Below are 17,439 nucleotides of genomic sequence, written 5' to 3' on the forward strand. Positions count from 1 at the left end.
AAGTCAAGTGGAGCAGGATAATCTAAAGAGAATATCACAATGGGTTGGGTTGATCGTTTGCTACTTCTTTAGCTCTCGATTTTTCATATTCTATTCATATCATTTTACCTAATATTATAAGTAAACTTTAACTATTAATATAATAGCTCCAATTACATTATCATAATTCGTAAATATATACATAATTTATATAATGAGAAAATTATAAATTATTCATTTGACTAAAAACAATAAGTAAATCTATATATATTTTGTTTCATTACTTATGTTCGTTGTACATTTTCAAGTGAAGAGTTTTTTCGAGAACGAAGTGGGGTAAATACGAATGCAAGAAAACAATTGTATTTTTTGCCCTACCACATATTCAAATTAATTCCTTAATAAATATAAATTAATCAATTAGATATTCAATATATTTTTTAATATTAAAATAAAACTTATTTTTAACCTAAAATCTTACTGACAAGTAATGTTGCAACTGGTGGAGCTAAGTTTAAACAACTTTTTACACACATTAAAATGATTTTTTTTAAAAAACCTAACACACACATATATATATATATATGCATTGCATGGGGTTCATCTAGTATATATTAATTTAAGTATACAAACTTATATGCGGAAAATATGTATTCACGTAATATATACATGCAATACATGTTCGATATATGCGCAATATAATAATATGGATTAGTTTTTATATATTTAAGTCATTATGAAAGTGTACATTGATGTTTTTTTTAATAATTTAGATTAATAAATTTATTTACAATTGATTAAGAATAAAATCAATTAGATTAAATTAATTAAGATCTAATTACTGAAAAGCTAGCTCCCCCACTAAATGTTGGAGTATAAATTCCAATTCTTAAGTCGGTTGCATAAAGCTAGATAGAAACATATGAAGCCGACACTTATTGCTGTAATAAGTCCATTAGCTCTTAGGTAGCTAGGGTACTTTTCCAGCAATTTATCCTTAAAACATAAACAAAACAAGAAACCATATTTGAAGGAAAAAAAAAAATTATATTTTCCTTGTATTAAGTGAAGAATTGAGAGAGATTTAATTAAGTTACTATTAAATTATATTTTTTTTTTTTGCCACCTGTATAGGAGAGTACGGGTGTTGTGTTTTGGCTGCCAGCTAAGGCTTGTGTTTTGGCTGCTAGCTAAGGCGTTGTTTCCGTGTATTTCATTATAGGAGATGTCGATTTGGGTTTGGTTTGGTTTTGTGTTTCCGTTGCTGATGAGGGAATTCGGTTTGATTGCTGCTATGGGTGAGATTGGGTGGTATGGTTTCAATTCCTTTTTTTGCACTGTTGCCTTTGATTTGTAGATATGGCTTTTATTAGCTGGCCTGATTTTGGATTTGTTTGTTTGGGTTGCTTTATTGCCTTGCATGATTGGTTTTTGATTTGTGTGTTAGGAATGTACCTAGGTCTGTTAATTGCGTGGTTAGGAAATAGATTTGTGTGTTAGGAATGTACCTAGGTCTGTTAATTGCGTGGTTAGGAAATAGATTTGTGTGTTAAGGTAGCACAAAGCCTTGGGGACTACTCAACTGTACTTCTAAGAAGAATGCAAAGGACGTACAGTGATTAGTTTAGGTTTACCCTTGTGGGTATAGTCGGTTAAATAGAGATAGGGGTTGCTGGGGTTTTCATATATTCATTTTGGGATTTCTGGATATGGTGTTCTGAGATTGGTTTGTAAAGGTATTTGCTTAGGTGTTGTTACTTGGTGTCAATTGGTATTAGATTGTTTATTGAAAGTAAAATTAGAATTTATACTTTATCAATTTGAATAGCGCCGTGATTATTTCAGCCGAATTGGACGTTTCTTGACACATCGGATTCTAAGATTATACATATATATTTAGTTTTATTTTTTTGCCGTTATGTACTGTTTAATTTTGTGTGTGCTATTGAGTTAGTTTCTGATCTCTTGTGATTGGTTTGTCAAGGTATTCGCTTAAGTGTTCTTACTTGGTTCTGGATGGTATTAGATTGTTCATCGAAAATAAAGTTCTAATTTGATCTCTATCAATTTGAGTTGTGCCACAATTATTTAAGCTAAATTGAACGTCTTTTGACAAATTGAATTCTCACATTGCCGCGGTGTAATGTTTTATTTGGTATTAGATTGTTCATTGAAATTAATATTTCATTTCTATCAATTTGAATAGTGCCGCAATTATTTTAGCCAAATTGGATGTCTTTTGACAGATCGAATTCTGACATTATATATATATATATATATATATATATATATATATATATATATATATATATATATATCTTAGATTGTTGTCGCGGTGTGATATTTTATTTGGTGTGTGCCGTTGAATTAGTTTCTGATCTTTGGATATAGACTGGTTAATAGATTCTCTTTGAAGGGTGTGGTTTATTTGAAATTGTTATTAATAGCTGATTTTATATGTCTAAAGTAGTGCCTTTTTGGGGATTACAGGTTTGATCAATGTGTTTGGTGCTTTGGTGTACTTAGGAGCCACTGTGTATTGTTTAATGTGCAGGGTATTCTGAGGTAATCCCTTGTACTTTGTTTTTTTAATGATGTGCTTTAGAATTCTTTGTTTTGTTATTAGTTGTTTTGCTTTATTTCAGCTCTGTTCCATTGTTTGCTTTGTTTTGTCCTGTTGTTTGCAAGGTTTTTGTTTGGGTTGTGTATGAACTTGATTAGAGTAGAGTCATTGGGTTGTGTACGAACTTGATTAGAGTAAAGTCATTAGGCTGTAGAGATATATCTTTTGTGTTACTAGGTTGCCCTGTGCCTAGAGTTTTGTACCAGAATTCGTTGGCTTTGTAGATACGGTATGCCGGTGTTTTTTTTGGAAGGAACACGGTTTCTCTGGTCTGAATTGTGTCCTGGATTTTGCCATTACAGGTTATGGCTAGACGATCAAACAAGGTCTGTGTTCCTTTCCAGCCTCTGTTGGAAAAGATTGTTTCTTGGCTCCAGTTTCCACCTCCATCCTATGGATTCGTAGATGCTACTAAGAACAATGCCTTTGTTCGGGTTGGCCGTCCAAATACACGTTCAAGGTTTATTTTCTATGGTGGAGATGCCAGTTCGGTAGAAGAGTCTCATGAGCGAGCAGCTCACAAGGCTGTGAAACGATTGATAGGTCGGTTTAATGTTCGAGTAGATGATTTCACACATGAACGCCTTAAGATGTATCGTCTATGTGTAAAGCTCTATAAAAATAGATGCGCTGAATTAGTCCAGGAGAGAGAGGCCCTTAACCGCATACGATCAGAATGCATTTCAGGGGAGAATGCAGCATTTCATGATACCCATGTTTTAGTTGATTTTGTACAATTCCTGGGTGTTTTGGTAAGGAAAACTGGTGTCACTGCAACTGCTATAGAGACTACTATGGTACAGGGACATGGTTATATTTCTTGGCTTATGGTAAGCTGTCCTCATACCGTTATTGCCATGGAGTGCATTTTTAGTGATCCTTGTGCTGAAGCGGCTATAGCTGAGCAACGAGTTGCGAAGAAAGCATCATTTTTCATTGCTTCTCAATTTCATTTGGAAATAGTTGATGCAAACTATGGGACTGCATCAAAGCTGAGTGCTGGATGTTCTTTGATGCGGGAAAAGTATCTGATCCTGAAAGGACATCTTGAATGTTTAGAAAGGGGTTCTAAACAATCTGATCCTGCTAATTGTGTAGGGGTTGATTGCTGTGTGACACCAACTGCTGAAGAATCACAGATACCGGTTGTTGCTCTTCCACCGAGTCGTCCGCTTAAACGTAGAATTGTTGTGGAAGGAAGCTCTAAGAATGCTATGGAAGTAGAGACCTCAGAGCGCCTTGTTACCGGTCTGCCAGATTTAGAGACTGTATTTAAGCGTTCTATTGTTGATTAGCTATGTGCCATAGAGCATGCTTGTTTTGGATGTTGGATATAAGGACTTGTATTTAGTTGTTAGGGTCCCTTGCTATAATAGTAGTATTAGTATGCGCCTTTTGCTTATTAGTAGTTGTTGTCTTAGAATCAGATTGTAGCTTGTATTTTGGTTGTTTTGGCATCTCTGTTGATGTAAGGAATTTCGTATTTTCAGCACTTTGAATGTGATGTTTTGATATTTATATAATTCTCTTATAAATAAGTGTTTTGTTGTTGTATTGTTTAATGTACTTAAATTTAAGGGTTTAAGATTGCATCATTTATCTTTTATTAAACAAGACAAGAATCAAAATGTTTGGTTTGTTTTTGAGATAGTTTTTCCACAGCGTTCCTTTTTTGGGCAGCATTTTCAGCTGCAACATATCTGATTTACGCTTTAGGAATTTGTTCCAGTCCACCTACAACAAGCATTTCAGGCTATCTGTGATCTGTGACCATGGGTATTATAGAAACTGAAATTGCGTTTACCGTATTGTGGTTTATATATCTATAGAATGCAACTTTTAAGATTAAGAATAACCTTAAGGTGTTCAATGCTAGATTGTCGTAATGGCTTGCCAAAATTATCGCGCAATAGTTGTAGACGCTTAAACCAGGCTACACAAAGAACATCTCAATCGGCATTTGCATGGTAAAAATTGCTGCCCTCCTTATCTGCATTGATATAATGAACTACTTGTTTGGAAGTATATAACTGTGTGTGATTTACATTGTAGCCCATCCAAGTCAGATAATCAGTATCAGACTGCGAGTTTGTGTGAGATTCGAACAACAAAGAAACGAAAATGTATACAGACGCTAGCTACCCCGCGAGGAAATGGGTACTAAGTGAAATTCATTGAGTTTGCTTTTACTATAAATTTTCTGTTGTGTGATGATGTGATATTGTTACATTCTCCATAATATATAGGTTCATGGCATTCTGATTGTTGTTTTGCTGTTGGTTTAGAATTCCTAGGTGCTTGAAATACACTTGCAAGACTAGAGTACTACCTTTAATATTACTGAATTAGCCTTTTGTGCAGTGCAACGCAGGAGAGCATGGCTACCTGTTCATCACATACTTCTACCAACCGTCTTAAAGAAAGTAATAGATTTACGAAGTGCTATACATTTAAGCAGTGGATATTATGATTGGTAATGATTGTGGTTCTTTTGGTGAGTTTTGGCAGATGTTCTTGGTGCTGCTACAGATCGAGAGTTTCCAACAAATCCATTGAAACTTTCTGCACCTATTTACTGTTCTAAATGTGGGGCAAAGAAATTTATGTTTGAGTCCCTCCACTTTTGCTGTGGTGATGGAGACATTGAGATAGCAACAAATGAGTACCCTCCTGAGCTCATCTACTTATTTACTTCCAAAGATGAAATTGCTGTTCATTTTCGAAAGTATGCTAGATTGTATAACAATTTGTTCGCATACAGCTCTCTTGGAGGCCATTTTGATGCAAAGAGCAAAAGAGGAATTTATGTATTCAAAATGCATGGTCAGATGTATCATTTTGTCCCAGATTTATTACCTGAAGAGAAGTGTCCTAAATATCTGCAGCTATATTTTTATGATGGACAGCATGAGGTTAAAAATAGATTGGGTTCATTTCCAGAAGTGAGAGAAGATGTGATCCAGATTCTGATGCATGTGTCCCAGCAGAATCCATATGCTATGTTTTTCCGGTCTCTAAGAGAACGCGTTGTTACCGAGGACACGAAAATTATTCTGAATCAGAATCCTGTGCTTGATCAGCGTGTCTATAATGCTCCTTTTGTTGATGATGTAGCTGTTATCTGGCCAGAGAATGCTTCATCAAGCCAAAGTTCAAGTCCTCATATTATGGTGACTGGAAAATCTGATCAGACTCACCGAATCTATCATAATTATGGCTGTTACGATCCGCTTCAATATCCGTTATTATTTCCCCGAGGAGAATGTGGCTGGACTCAGGGTCTTAAAAAAAAAAAAATCTCATCCAAGTACACGAGCAGCAGATTTAGTTCCAGATCCCATTATGTCTTGTGCTGTTCACGATGCTGAGGATTTGCTCAGTCAAGAAGAATCACGTACATAGTTCAAATCTTTCGTTTATGCATTCTATGCCAGACATACACTATAACTTGTTTTTAAACTGACATAGTTCATGGGTTTTTTTCTATGCAGGTGCAAGGAGAAAGAACACAAGAGCAGACAAGTTTATTTCTCCTAGGGAATATTATGCCTACAAGTTGCAGATTCGGCCTAATAACATGTTATTGCGAGCAGGGAGATGTTTCCAGCAGTATATAGTCGACATGTATGTAAAGATTGAAAACACAAGGTTAGATTATTTTCGTAACAATCAGGAAACAATTAGAGCTGATCTGTATAAAGGTATTTTGGATTCATTGGATAGTGGAGAAACTATTGCTTCTAATGTTGGCCGAAGGGTGATATTACCCCCAACTTATATTGGGGGTCCTCGGGATATGAAGAAGCGGTATTTAAATGCCATGGCATTAGTGTAGAGATTCAGCAAGCCAGATTTGTTTGTAACAATTACGTGTAATGCTAACTGGCCAGAGATCAAGGACGAGCTAGCTACTGGTGAAAAGGCACAGGACAAACCTGATTTGGTTGCTAGAATTTTTAGAGCAAAATTGATTGCACTGAAGAAAGAAATCATGGAAAGGAAGGTTTTTGGAGAAGTTGCTGCAATGGTGTATGTAGTTGAGTTTCAGAAAAGAGGTTTGCCACACGCTCATTTTTTGATTATTCTAAAACCTGAATATAAGCTGAAATGTCCTGCTGATTATGATAAGTTTGTTTGTGCTGAAATACCTTCTGAAACTAATAGCCACCTTAGGCGAATTGTCTTGGCACATATGATGCATGGCCCTTGTAGCATACTTAACCCAGAATGTGCATGTATGCGCTCACGTGGTCTAAAATTAAGTTGCAAGAATAAGTATCCGAAAAAGTTTTGCAATGAAACTACTAATAGTAAAGATGGCTATCCTATTTATCGGAGGAGAGAAACTGGAGAAAAAGTAGTTATAAGAAATGCAGAGCTAGATAATCAGTGGGTCATTCCATATAACCCTTATCTGTCTTCATTATTTGATTGTCATATAAATGTTGAGGTGTGTTCGACAACTAAAGCAGTAAAGTACCTATATAAGTATGTATATAAGGGTCATGATAGAATTTCTTATAATGTAGTGTCCTCTAATAATGAAGTTGTGGATGAGATTACACAGTATCAATCAGGTCGATGGGTATCTCCTTGTGAAGCGGCATGGAGAATCTTTAGTTTTGATTTATTTGAGATGCACCCTCCGGTTTTACCTTTGCAGGTTCATTTACCAAATATGCAGACCGTTTGTGTTCATCCTCATGAAAGGTTACAAGTTGTTGTTTCGAATTCTAAACGATCAAGAACTCAATTGACTGAATTTTTTGCTATGAATTCTGCCTCTGAAGCTGGGCTGGGATACTTATACGGTGAATTTTGTGAGCATTACACATGGGAGCAGAGTACTAAGAAATGGAAACAAAGGGTTCAAAATAGGCTATCAATTGGGAGATTAGCATTTGTATATCCTGCAGAGGGTGAACGGTTTTTCCTAAGACTTTTATTGCTGCATGTAAGAAGCTCTAAGTCATTTGAGGATTTACGAACTGTCAATGACCATCTTTATCCTACTTTTCAAGAAGCTGATATAAAGCTTGGAATTATAGAAGATGATGATGCAGCTTAGTTAACTCTGTCTGAAGCTTGTGAGACTCATATGCCTGTTGCCTTGCGCCGATTATTTGCAACAGTCCTTATATTTTGTCAACCGAGCGATCCTGCTGCTTTATGGGAAAAGAATAATCCTTTTCTTGGTGAAGACTTCTCTCATAAATTTCCACAACAGCTTCAAAAAGTGCAGCAGCTTATTGTAAGGGCTATAGAACAGCACCTTGAAGCCATGGAAAAATCACTTGCTTTTTTTGGTCTAGATTATCTAAACTCCCAAGTTAACGATGAGTTCAGACGGACAAAGGACATTCTAGATGCCCTTGATGCTCCTATCCCAGAAGAATGCTTAAGTTGCCGCTCTAGGTTGAACTCTGCACAGAATGCTGCTTTTCTATGTATTATGGATCATGTTATAAAACAGAAGGGTGGAACCTTTTTTATTGATGGTCCAGGAGGCACAAGAAAGACCTTTCTGTACAATGCTTTGTATGCAGAAATACGATTAATGAACAAGATTGTTTTACCTACAGCAACATTAGGAATTGCTGCAGCAAACATTCCTTCAGGTAGACCTGCTCATTCAAGATTTAAAATACCGATTGATAGTGAAGCTTCTTTAGCATGCGATGTTCCAAAACAAGGCAGTTTAGCAGCACTACTAAAAGAAACTGCGCTTATTATATGGGATGAAGCTTCAATGGCTAAGAAACAAAATCTTGAGTCTTTGGATCTGCTGTTACAGGATATATGTGGGAATAAGCTTACATTTGGAGGCAAGGTTGTTGTCTTCGGAGGTGATTTTAGGCAGGTTTTACCAGTGGTCCCTCAGAAAACTATGAAGGAAGCAGTTGAGGCAAGTATTGTTACTTCTTATTTGTGGCCTAAATTTATCAAATTTAGACTGACCGAAAATATAAGAGCAAGAGAAGATCCTGTCTATTCTGCTTTTTTGCTAGAGTTGGGAAATGGGAAATTACAACAGACAGAAAATGCAATCGTTGAATTACCACAAGAAATTGTCCATTCCGCCAGCAATCTATCAGAATTAGTCTCTACTGTTATAGGCCAAACATTCCCAGAAGTTGCTCAGGGACAGATCGATAGTCGAGTGTTTACTGAAAAAGCAATTTTAACACCTATGAATGATGATGTGGATTCTATTAATACATCTATGATTGAACAATTCCCAGGTCAAGCTGTTAGATACAAAAGCTTTGATGCCATTTTAAATGATACATGTAATATCTATCCAACGGAATTCATTAACAAACTATGCCCAGGTGGAATGAGTCCTCATGAGCTGATATTAAAGGAAAATTGCCCTGTTATACTGCTGAGAAATTTGCTTCCTTCTGAGGGTTTATGCAATGGCACGAGACTAATCTGCAAAAAATTCTACCCAAATGTGATTCAGTGTGTTATAGCAGTTGGCCACTACAAAGGAGAAGATGTATTCATACACAGAGTCAATTTAAGACCTTCTACTGGTGCCAGCTATCCATTTCAGTTTGAAAGAAAACAATTTCCTATCAAGTTAAGCTTTGCAATGACAATTAATAAGTCCCAAGGACAGACTCTAAGTCAAGTATCAATTTATCTTCCGCGTCCATGCTTTTCACATGGACAGCTTTATGTAGCACTATCCCGAGCTAAGAAAGCAAAAGATGTCTGCGTTTTTACGAAAAGACCTACAGAGAAGAGTTCTTCATCTGCTGTTAACAATGTTGTGTCTTTTGAACTCTTACACTTAGCAGGTATTCTTGAAAATGATACAGAGTAGTGCTCAGAATTTGTTGATATGCTGCGGGCTAAGGCAAATGTATATTAGTTGTGGTTATTACATCTACACAGGTATCTTGAAATTAAGCTGTATATATTTTTTTTCAAATGGTGTTGTTTCGCTGATCTTCTCTGTTTTCTATTTTTAAGAAGGAATCGAACTTTTGAATTGCAGCAGTCGCCATGTTTACCTTTATCTTGACTCTTGTTGTTTTATTGTATTTACATGGTTCATAAAATTGGACTAGGAAGAGCTGATCCTTAAGAGGTGCTGGCTTACTCGATATTGGAGTCTATATATATGATATGGTAATTGACCACTTTAGCTATTTTAGATTTTTCGTTTCTTATACTGCAAATAATTGCAGCTAATATATAGCTTTGTACATGCATCGACATGTAATTATTGCTTATACCTATTTCTGTTTACGTTTTCTTAAAGTGCAAATAATGAAAGCTGATAAATGACTTTATATATGTATTAAACTTAATATCAAGATTGTTATTGCTGCAGGACAGAAAGCAAAGGAAGCCAATCTTTCAAGTGCAGGTTTGATATTATTTTAATAGATTATAATATATTACTTCTGAGTATTGCTGAATTACTTACTTAGGTTTCATTTCTTATATTGCAGAATTCTTCGACTGTCACCATTTTACACATTCGTATGCGTTTCTTTATTTATTACATCGATCACAGATATATATGCACTTAGTGTATCACAATGTGTGCTGATAGTTGTTTTTTTTTTTTTTTTTTTTTTTTTTGCTTTTTTTTTTTTTTTTGTTGTGCTTTATTACTTTTGGGATCTTTCCTATAGTTTATTCAGGAAATACTAATTTAAGATTGTAGGGGTTGGAAGTTTGCTTCCCATTTTTGGAATTGTGTTCTTCGTGTGAGTTTTTAGTAAATGAGTTTGTCACCCCTTAAAATTAGAATGCTGATTTCAAGTATGAGGAAAGAACCTTATATTGTGCAGTCACTTAGTGCATTTACAGCATTACCTTACAGTGTGTTTTTATGAAGACTGAAGGCCTACTTGTGTTAAAATTGCATCACAATAGGTTTATGGTGTGTTACCTATTCTTACATATAATGATATTAGGGGTAACAACCTGTATGCAATGAATCGCATTTGTTATTAGTGTCTAATTTTACTCCACTAGCCTTTTGAAGTTAGCTATAAAATGCTTTTATTATTGTTTTGATGCAGCACCAGTGATAGTCTGATTATCAAAGTGTTATGGAACGAACTGCAGCTGTTTTCATCATCTTAGAATCCTTCACATGCTTTTTTTCTTGTCAATGATCGTGCATAAAGGAAGATGATGATGCCACTAACATCACCTGAGGAACAATAATTTTAGAAGCCAATTTTTCGGAATTAAAGAAGTAAGATACAAGTATGGTCGATTATGCAAAACCACAGGTTTAGGTAGACCCTCAGCCCTCCTTATGTGCTTTGTTTACATATGATTTGCAGCCATTATCTAGCCTAGCTAATGAATCAGTTTTCATTGATGTATTACTGTTGTTGAAGAACCTGCTTCAACAAAGGAAGATTCTGTAAGAGAAGAACCTGCTAAAACGGATTCTAAATCCATGAAAACTGATGAGGCAAAGGTTACAGATGAAGGATGCTTGGTTGTTGATGAGGATACTGTTAGTATAGAACCCGTGAAATCTGGAGTTGCTGTTAGGGAGGACCCTGGAATAGCCGGAATAGAGATGAAAGCGGAAGTTAAGGAAGTAGAAGCACCTGCTGGTGAAAACGCGACATTGGCCAGTGATAATCATGCAAATTCTTCTGAGGTGAGCATTTTTTTATTATTAGTATAATCATGTTGAACTAGCTATTAATGACATTACTATATGCCTTATTAGGTTTGCCTTTGCAGATTGTTGATAATTCTGACAAAAAGGCTCTCGCAAATGAAGCAGAAACACCTGCATCAGAAGAGATTAATGCTGAAGCTGCTGAATCCAAGCAGCATGAGTCTACTGGTGGAATGCAATCTGTTTCTGGTGGGGATTAAGAGAAGGTTCAGCATAATGATGTAGATGATGATGCATCTGATAAGATTGATGATAAAATTGAAACTTTGATCCCGGATAAGGGAGATGAAGCTGAGGAGAGATTTTACTCATTCAAGATCAATATGCATTTATTTGGTGAGTGATAAAAAAGAATACCGTTTATAGTAACCTTTCCTTCATCATATATTATATTTTAGATTCCTAAATTAGGAAAAATGTAGATGGCCTTAATAATTAGTATACTAATTAATGTATATAGGGTAGATCTTTATAGAATATCTAGATTCCGTTTCTTATTTAACGATTATCTTTTTTTTGTGTTTCAAAAATGACGCTTTTACCGAGTTACTTTTAAAAACCGATTTATATATAACTGATGAATAATTTTTACTGATCAACATTAGAGGTTTGTGGTTTATTTTTATGTCTAAATATTTGGGTTATGTTTCTTTTGGATTTATATAATGGGCCATGTAAAATGTAGCCCACATTAAAAGTGCTACTATTTAGATTTCAAGATGTAATAACATATGATAAGTTAGTTCACTTTCCTTTAGAGGGAAAAAAATGCAAGTACAAGTCAAATGTACTTTATTCACATAATCTTTGACAGCTAAGATGCTGTACTTTAACATCAATTATGGCCACAAAAAATATAATTTTACTTGCTTATTGTTTAAGTAAAAAGTAATTTGAGATTAATGCATAAAATACTATTACCTTTTCAGCATCTTTACCCACATACAACCTTCTACATACGAAAAAAAGGGTGAAGAACAGTACCTTACTGCTTGGTACAGTGCCCAGGTGAAAAAAAATTAGGTCTTCTTTGCTGCCTAGAATCTAGCTATAAATACCCAATCACCTTCATCTTTATTCTTCACTTCATTCCTTAATTCTCTATTATTCCATTCTCTTTCAAGGTATATTCTCCCTTTTTTCAGTTCATTTAAACTATTTGTCTATCACAGAATTGTTAGTTGACAGTTACTAGAGAAAAATGTTCACTTTCTAATTTGATTATTAGATACTATTATATCTTCATTGACTATTATCTATTTTTCATGATTAAAACATCAACTACATTTATTTTACATGACAATTTTTTTCCATTTTAGAAACATATAACTTACATTTTTTAAAAGACTTAACTCTATTTTCCACACATTTTCCTAGATTTATTTCAATATTTTGTTATAATAATATTTGTTGTTGTTATTAAAGCTTTATATTTATTGTATATATATGTGTTTGCCATCATTTATTTTTGAATTTGTGCTTGCTATTTCTACATTAGAGTTTAATGGAAGAGATCTAATTATTTCTGTCGTTTTGCTAACAACAAATGTTTCTATGTTTGCCTTTTTAATATTTCTTCCCTGCACTTGTATGTTAGGCCACATTTAAATCTTGATTTAAGCAAATTTAGATCTGCTATATGATTAGCTATCCTACATTGTAGTATACCTTGCATGGATATACTTATTATTTTTGCATGGTGTAACTTGGTTCTGCATTAACTAACTATATTGATGCTGATTCTTTGCCTTGTTTCAACAATTCTGTACAGAAGATGAATACACCTACGAAAATGAAGCTCGAACCTGTTTACTTAGATGAACTTACCACTCAAAGTAAAGACTACAAGGTTAAGGTAACTGTGGCTGAAAAAGGAAGGCCTCAACCGTCACCCAAAAAACCTGGAGTCATATTTCAGACAATCATTTTAGAAGATGAGAGGGTAAATCTGCTTTACCTGTACCTTTTCATACATTTATTTTCAGCTTAAAGCTAATTTTACTATTGCTAATTTCTGGATTACCAACACATAAATTCACCTAGAATAGACTTTGTAGATCTAAAGAATTATATTGATGAATTTGGCTTTGTGATTTACCTTCTAAGATTCTTTGTCAAGCTTTGGAAAACCAAATAGAGGTGCTTTACCCTTTATATTTAAACTTTTTAGGCATTGTTGTTAGCCCATCTGCATTTATAGGTACACCTTTGCTTAGATTTTACTAACATACTCACAAAAGTTTGGTTTCCATTGCTTTAAAAAGACAGATTTTAAATTTTACGTTAACTTTGATGGTATATGTATAAACAGAAAAACAAGATGAGATGTGCTCTTTTTGGAGATCAGATACATGCATATGAAGATGTTCTAAAACCAACTGGCCAATATGAAATTTCAAAGGCTCCTATAACTTATATGGATGAGCAATATAAGATTAACCTTGAAGAACTTCCATATCAGATGACTATTGGACAACAAACTATCATTCAGCGTTTGAATCCAGAAGCTGGTCCGATTGAGCCTAAATATCAGCCCACTGTCAACTCTTCCAAGATCGCCTGATCCCAACGGCAGATTTGGTACTTATTCACAAACACTTTTCTGTCTAAAGTTAGTTAATATTCTCTTGATATCATCTAACTTTTTTTGAAATTCCCTTCTTAAATAGATATTGTCGCTGTCGTTTTGTTTGTTGAAGATGCACCGCGAATGATATCTAATATTCGTGGGCGTGACAGTCCAGTTCGTGAAATCTCTGTTACTGACACAAGGTAACCATATAGCATCAAATCTTTGTTACATATATTTTTGCTTGCATGCACTGCTTAATTGTAATAGCTAACAACATATATTCAATGATGTATCAGCCAAGACCATGCCATGACAATTTCAGCATGGAATGATCTCACGGGTAAACCCTGTGATGCACTGAGTAACTGGACTGAGAAGTTTCATGTTGTTGGCTTTACTGCACTGAAAACCCGCCACACAAGAGGTAACATTAGTACATGTGCTTGAACAATTGTACTTTGACTAAAAAAAGCTTGGATGAAATAATTATTGTACTTTAATGCAGGATTTGGTTTAAACACTACTATGTCAACTAGAATAATTATGAATCCTAAAGGAGAGAGAGCAGACATGCTTCGCGAATGGTAATAACTACATGTTTTCTGTTAACAGCAAATAGATCATTAGCTCATGTCATGAACTTAACCGATTATATATTGAACTGCAGGGTCAAATTATATCATCATGTCTTGCTGGACAGACAGGAAAGGATCTTGAATGTTAGGTACCCAAGTGTTGAGAAAAAAATTGTGACTATAGCTGAACTGAGGAGCAAAAAGGTTTGTGCTTCTATTCAATACCTAGCACTGAAAACAACTTCCTGCTCATGCATATGCTTTCATATAAATCTTTCTAAAACATGTATGGCTGAATTAATGCAGGCATCAAACGCGGTCCCAGATGAAGTAGCATGGCTTAGAGTCACTATACCAGACCCTGACCTACACAAAGTTAATGCATACATTGGCTGTCTAGGTTGTGGAAAGCAAACACACTTTCCTGTGGGAACTACCTTTCCTTGCATCTCTTGCAAAAAAGGAGAAACTACTGCTGGTTACAGGTGCTTTTGTAGGATTTATACATATACTCTTATTAGTATAATAAGATTATCTGCCAAATTTAACTCTTAAAATGCATATTTGTACAGAGTGACTTTCAAGTTCGACGCTGCTGATGAAAGTGGCACAATGTCGTTTACAGCATTTAATGATGACACAGAAAGGCTTTTCCGAAAAAAAGCAAATGACATTTGGAATATTAAAAGCACTGTAAGAATCAACCTTGATGACACACCCTTTTAAATTTAAGATCTTCGATTAAATGCATCCCGTGTAATTTAAACCGCAGTAGTAGCCTACACTATACACATAACTTCTCCTACTTCAGTTTTCCCTTCTATGTTTTTCTTTTTAAATATTTGCTTTACTATTGAAGTTTATATGTTATTTCATGGATCCGATCTGAATAACATTTACATTATAAATCCTTTAATACACTGCCTATCCAATGTGACATTTTCAACACTGCAGGGAAATTTGGAAGCTTTTACAGTGGTGCAGAAAATGCTTTCCACTAAGCCATTCTTCGTCCAAGTAACTCCTACATAGGAGTTAGCCATGAATAACGTATTGCTTTGGACTCTAAAAAGTATTGATGTAGGGGATGATGAACCAAGTACTCAGATCCCAGCTTCATTGGTGCCTATGACTTGCACTACCAACACAGAGCAGCATTATGCTTCATCTTATGCGCCCACAGCTAAGGCCCATGGAAAAGCACCTATTGTGTCTGAACCAGATTTCAATGCTGATTTCAACTCAAACAGTGCAACAACATTTGATGAAGCTTTTGCTGAAGCAATGCAATTTCAGGAGATCAGAATGACTTCACAAGCATTTGATACAGATTGTTTTGATATTCCAGATCAGCCACCAAGCAAGGGCATTGTCATTTCAGAATCACCAGAACCAGCTGCTGAGCTACCTACCTGGGCCAAACTTTCTCGCCCACGAAGCAATGCGAAGAATCAAAAAACAATCAGTGAAGATGTGGACATGGAAACGGAAGATGAAGACCATGTTCCTAGGAAGAAACTCCGTACAGCTCTTTTCAAGGACAATGCTGGAAAAGATATTGCCGAGAACAAGGATTCTGCTACCTCCAACCTCAATGATGCATAATGAAAGCAAATTATAGTTCATGGAAATGCAGCAGCTTTTGCCATTAAGTTGTAGTTCTTAAGTATCAAAGTTAGACAAGGAGTCAGCTTCTTTTGGGTGTTTAGAAGGAACATTTTGCTCACCTTGTGTTCCCTATAAACATCATTTATGTATATAGTAATGCAGTAATGTAGTAAGACATGTTATGAAATAAGTGTAAGCTTTTGGGAATACTACTTTAAGTCAGTATGTATCAGCTGTAGTGTGGATGTTTATGGTATCAGCTTGAACATTATAATATGGCAGTATTGTATATATTAATATCCTTAAATTATGATATCTATTTATAATATAAGAAAAAGTTATTTAATTTTCCTGATTTCTTACTTACTTGACTATGCAACTTATTCTTTACAATTTCCTTCTTCACTTAGATAAAAAAACCAATAAAACTCAGTATCTGACATTTATATTCCAAACCTGAGAAATACATTTATGTATCGATAAATATTATCCGCACTTGCACCAGATATTTCTCAACAGAGCACTATTTAAAGCAAAGTATGAAACTGGCTAACAAATTCATCAGCATCATTTGATTACCAGCTGCATAACTCTTACTTATCTGTATTATTATACACATTTTTCAACAGGGCACCAACAATTAGATGTAATATATGCTGTAGAATCCTGAACTAGAACATACATTTCCAGTTAGATGTAAACAAAAACCAATAAACATACATAAACCGGCACTCTTCCCTACACCCCTTGGTAATGTTTAAAAACAGGTTATGCTTTGTTGCTCATAAGTATGCAGTTTAAATTCAGATACTAACTTCACACATTTCCTCACACAGAATTCTTTAAACGAAGAACCAAGTTATTATTCCAGTTTTCAACCACACGCTTAGTATCATTTAGACACTGTCAAACTACAGCAAAACCTGAATACAAAATAGAATTCCACAGCATAACCAAGATTTTGCTGCATATCCTAAACAAACAGCCTGAACTATAGTTACACTCACCATCGGTCCTTAAAAAAACAAACCCTTACACACCTACTACTTAAATACTACAACATGAAACTAAACAAACAGTTATCCTGAGGCACCTACATTGGTCCAAGTAGGAACTCAAATAAGACAGGATAGCCTCGTCGATAGACTACTACAGCACCAAAGCCTACAATAATGGACTGATCTTCATAAAACAGATTAATACCGTTTCTAAGCGAGCAAGCAGTTATTACATTCCTTTCTCGAGCAATGTGAAGCTCAGCACACCATTGTTTAAGCCTATGTCGAATCAACACAACAGTACACGGTTTCATCTCATTTAAATAAGTTCTAGCAAATAATGAAGGAATAACCTGCACAAAATAGCATTTTGTAAGACTTTTCACAAAAACAATCATTCATGACAATGAAAAGGA

The 17,439-nt window shown here is 35.0% G+C and overlaps 5 protein-coding genes and 1 long non-coding RNA gene across 10 annotated transcripts; all 6 read left to right on the top strand.

Annotated features, from left to right (window-relative positions):
- Positions 1–1,096: 1,096 nt before the first annotated feature.
- Positions 1,097–4,094, top strand: LOC110728036. 5 transcript variants are annotated; one of them, XM_021907645.1, is made up of 4 exons: positions 1,098–1,438; positions 1,492–1,715; positions 2,470–2,544; positions 2,905–4,094. In XM_021907645.1, exon 4 carries the CDS (start codon positions 2,908–2,910, stop codon positions 3,895–3,897), a length of 990 nt encoding a protein of 329 aa, XP_021763337.1. In that variant the 5' UTR covers positions 1,098–1,438; positions 1,492–1,715; positions 2,470–2,544; positions 2,905–2,907; the 3' UTR covers positions 3,898–4,094. The 5 variants fall into 5 exon arrangements, with proteins under 5 accessions (XP_021763339.1, XP_021763337.1, XP_021763336.1 ...); XM_021907644.1 differs by having other exon boundaries at positions 1,098–1,715; XM_021907643.1 differs by lacking the exon at positions 1,492–1,715 and having other exon boundaries at positions 1,098–1,290.
- Positions 4,095–4,982: 888 nt separating this feature from the next.
- Positions 4,983–6,840, top strand: LOC110727779. Its single transcript, XM_021907355.1, has 2 exons — positions 4,983–5,996; positions 6,094–6,840. Exons 1-2 carry the CDS (start codon positions 5,816–5,818, stop codon positions 6,435–6,437), a joined length of 525 nt encoding a protein of 174 aa, XP_021763047.1. The 5' UTR covers positions 4,983–5,815; the 3' UTR covers positions 6,438–6,840.
- On the top strand, positions 6,594–7,670 carry LOC110727695. Its single transcript, XM_021907275.1, has one exon. It carries the CDS (start codon positions 6,594–6,596, stop codon positions 7,668–7,670), a length of 1,077 nt encoding a protein of 358 aa, XP_021762967.1.
- A 30-nt stretch (positions 7,671–7,700) lies between these two features.
- Positions 7,701–11,470, top strand: LOC110727696 (ATP-dependent DNA helicase PIF1-like). The gene is made up of 4 exons (XM_021907276.1): positions 7,701–9,408; positions 9,948–9,983; positions 10,975–11,246; positions 11,333–11,470. The coding sequence occupies exons 1-4, from the start codon at positions 7,701–7,703 to the stop codon at positions 11,468–11,470; spliced, it is 2,154 nt and encodes a 717-aa protein (XP_021762968.1).
- Positions 11,471–13,589: 2,119 nt separating this feature from the next.
- On the top strand, positions 13,590–14,615 carry LOC110727780. Its single transcript, XR_002512565.1, has 4 exons — positions 13,590–13,850; positions 13,940–14,042; positions 14,139–14,426; positions 14,510–14,615. It is a non-coding gene; the product is annotated as an uncharacterized LOC110727780 (long non-coding RNA).
- A 122-nt stretch (positions 14,616–14,737) lies between these two features.
- Positions 14,738–16,546, top strand: LOC110727781. The gene is made up of 3 exons (XM_021907356.1): positions 14,738–14,902; positions 14,990–15,110; positions 15,372–16,546. Exon 3 carries the CDS (start codon positions 15,459–15,461, stop codon positions 16,020–16,022), a length of 564 nt encoding a protein of 187 aa, XP_021763048.1. The 5' UTR covers positions 14,738–14,902; positions 14,990–15,110; positions 15,372–15,458; the 3' UTR covers positions 16,023–16,546.
- The last annotated feature ends 893 nt before the right edge of the window (positions 16,547–17,439 follow it).

The sequence above is a fragment of the Chenopodium quinoa genome, unplaced genomic scaffold, assembly GCF_001683475.1.
Source record: "Chenopodium quinoa cultivar QQ74 unplaced genomic scaffold, ASM168347v1, whole genome shotgun sequence".
NCBI lineage: Eukaryota > Viridiplantae > Streptophyta > Magnoliopsida > Caryophyllales > Amaranthaceae > Chenopodium > Chenopodium quinoa.

Bases quoted from the DNA above. Each gene is read 5' to 3' on its own strand.
- LOC110727696 (XM_021907276.1), top strand. From the start codon at position 7,701: ATGCCTGTTGCCTTGCGCCGATTATTTGCAACAGTCCTTATATTTTGT. The intron at 9,409-9,947 runs GTATTCTTGAAA...TTATTGCTGCAG, and splicing joins TGAACTCTTACACTTAGCAG to GACAGAAAGCAAAGGAAGCC. The intron at 11,247-11,332 runs GTGAGCATTTTT...TTGCCTTTGCAG, and splicing joins ATCATGCAAATTCTTCTGAG to ATTGTTGATAATTCTGACAA.
- LOC110727695 (XM_021907275.1), top strand. From the start codon at position 6,594: ATGGAAAGGAAGGTTTTTGGAGAAGTTGCTGCAATGGTGTATGTAGTT.
- LOC110727779 (XM_021907355.1), top strand. From the start codon at position 5,816: ATGGCTGTTACGATCCGCTTCAATATCCGTTATTATTTCCCCGAGGAG. The intron at 5,997-6,093 runs GTACATAGTTCA...TTTTCTATGCAG, and splicing joins GCTCAGTCAAGAAGAATCAC to GTGCAAGGAGAAAGAACACA.
- LOC110727781 (XM_021907356.1), top strand. From the start codon at position 15,459: ATGAATAACGTATTGCTTTGGACTCTAAAAAGTATTGATGTAGGGGAT.
- LOC110728036 (XM_021907647.1), top strand. From the start codon at position 2,908: ATGGCTAGACGATCAAACAAGGTCTGTGTTCCTTTCCAGCCTCTGTTG.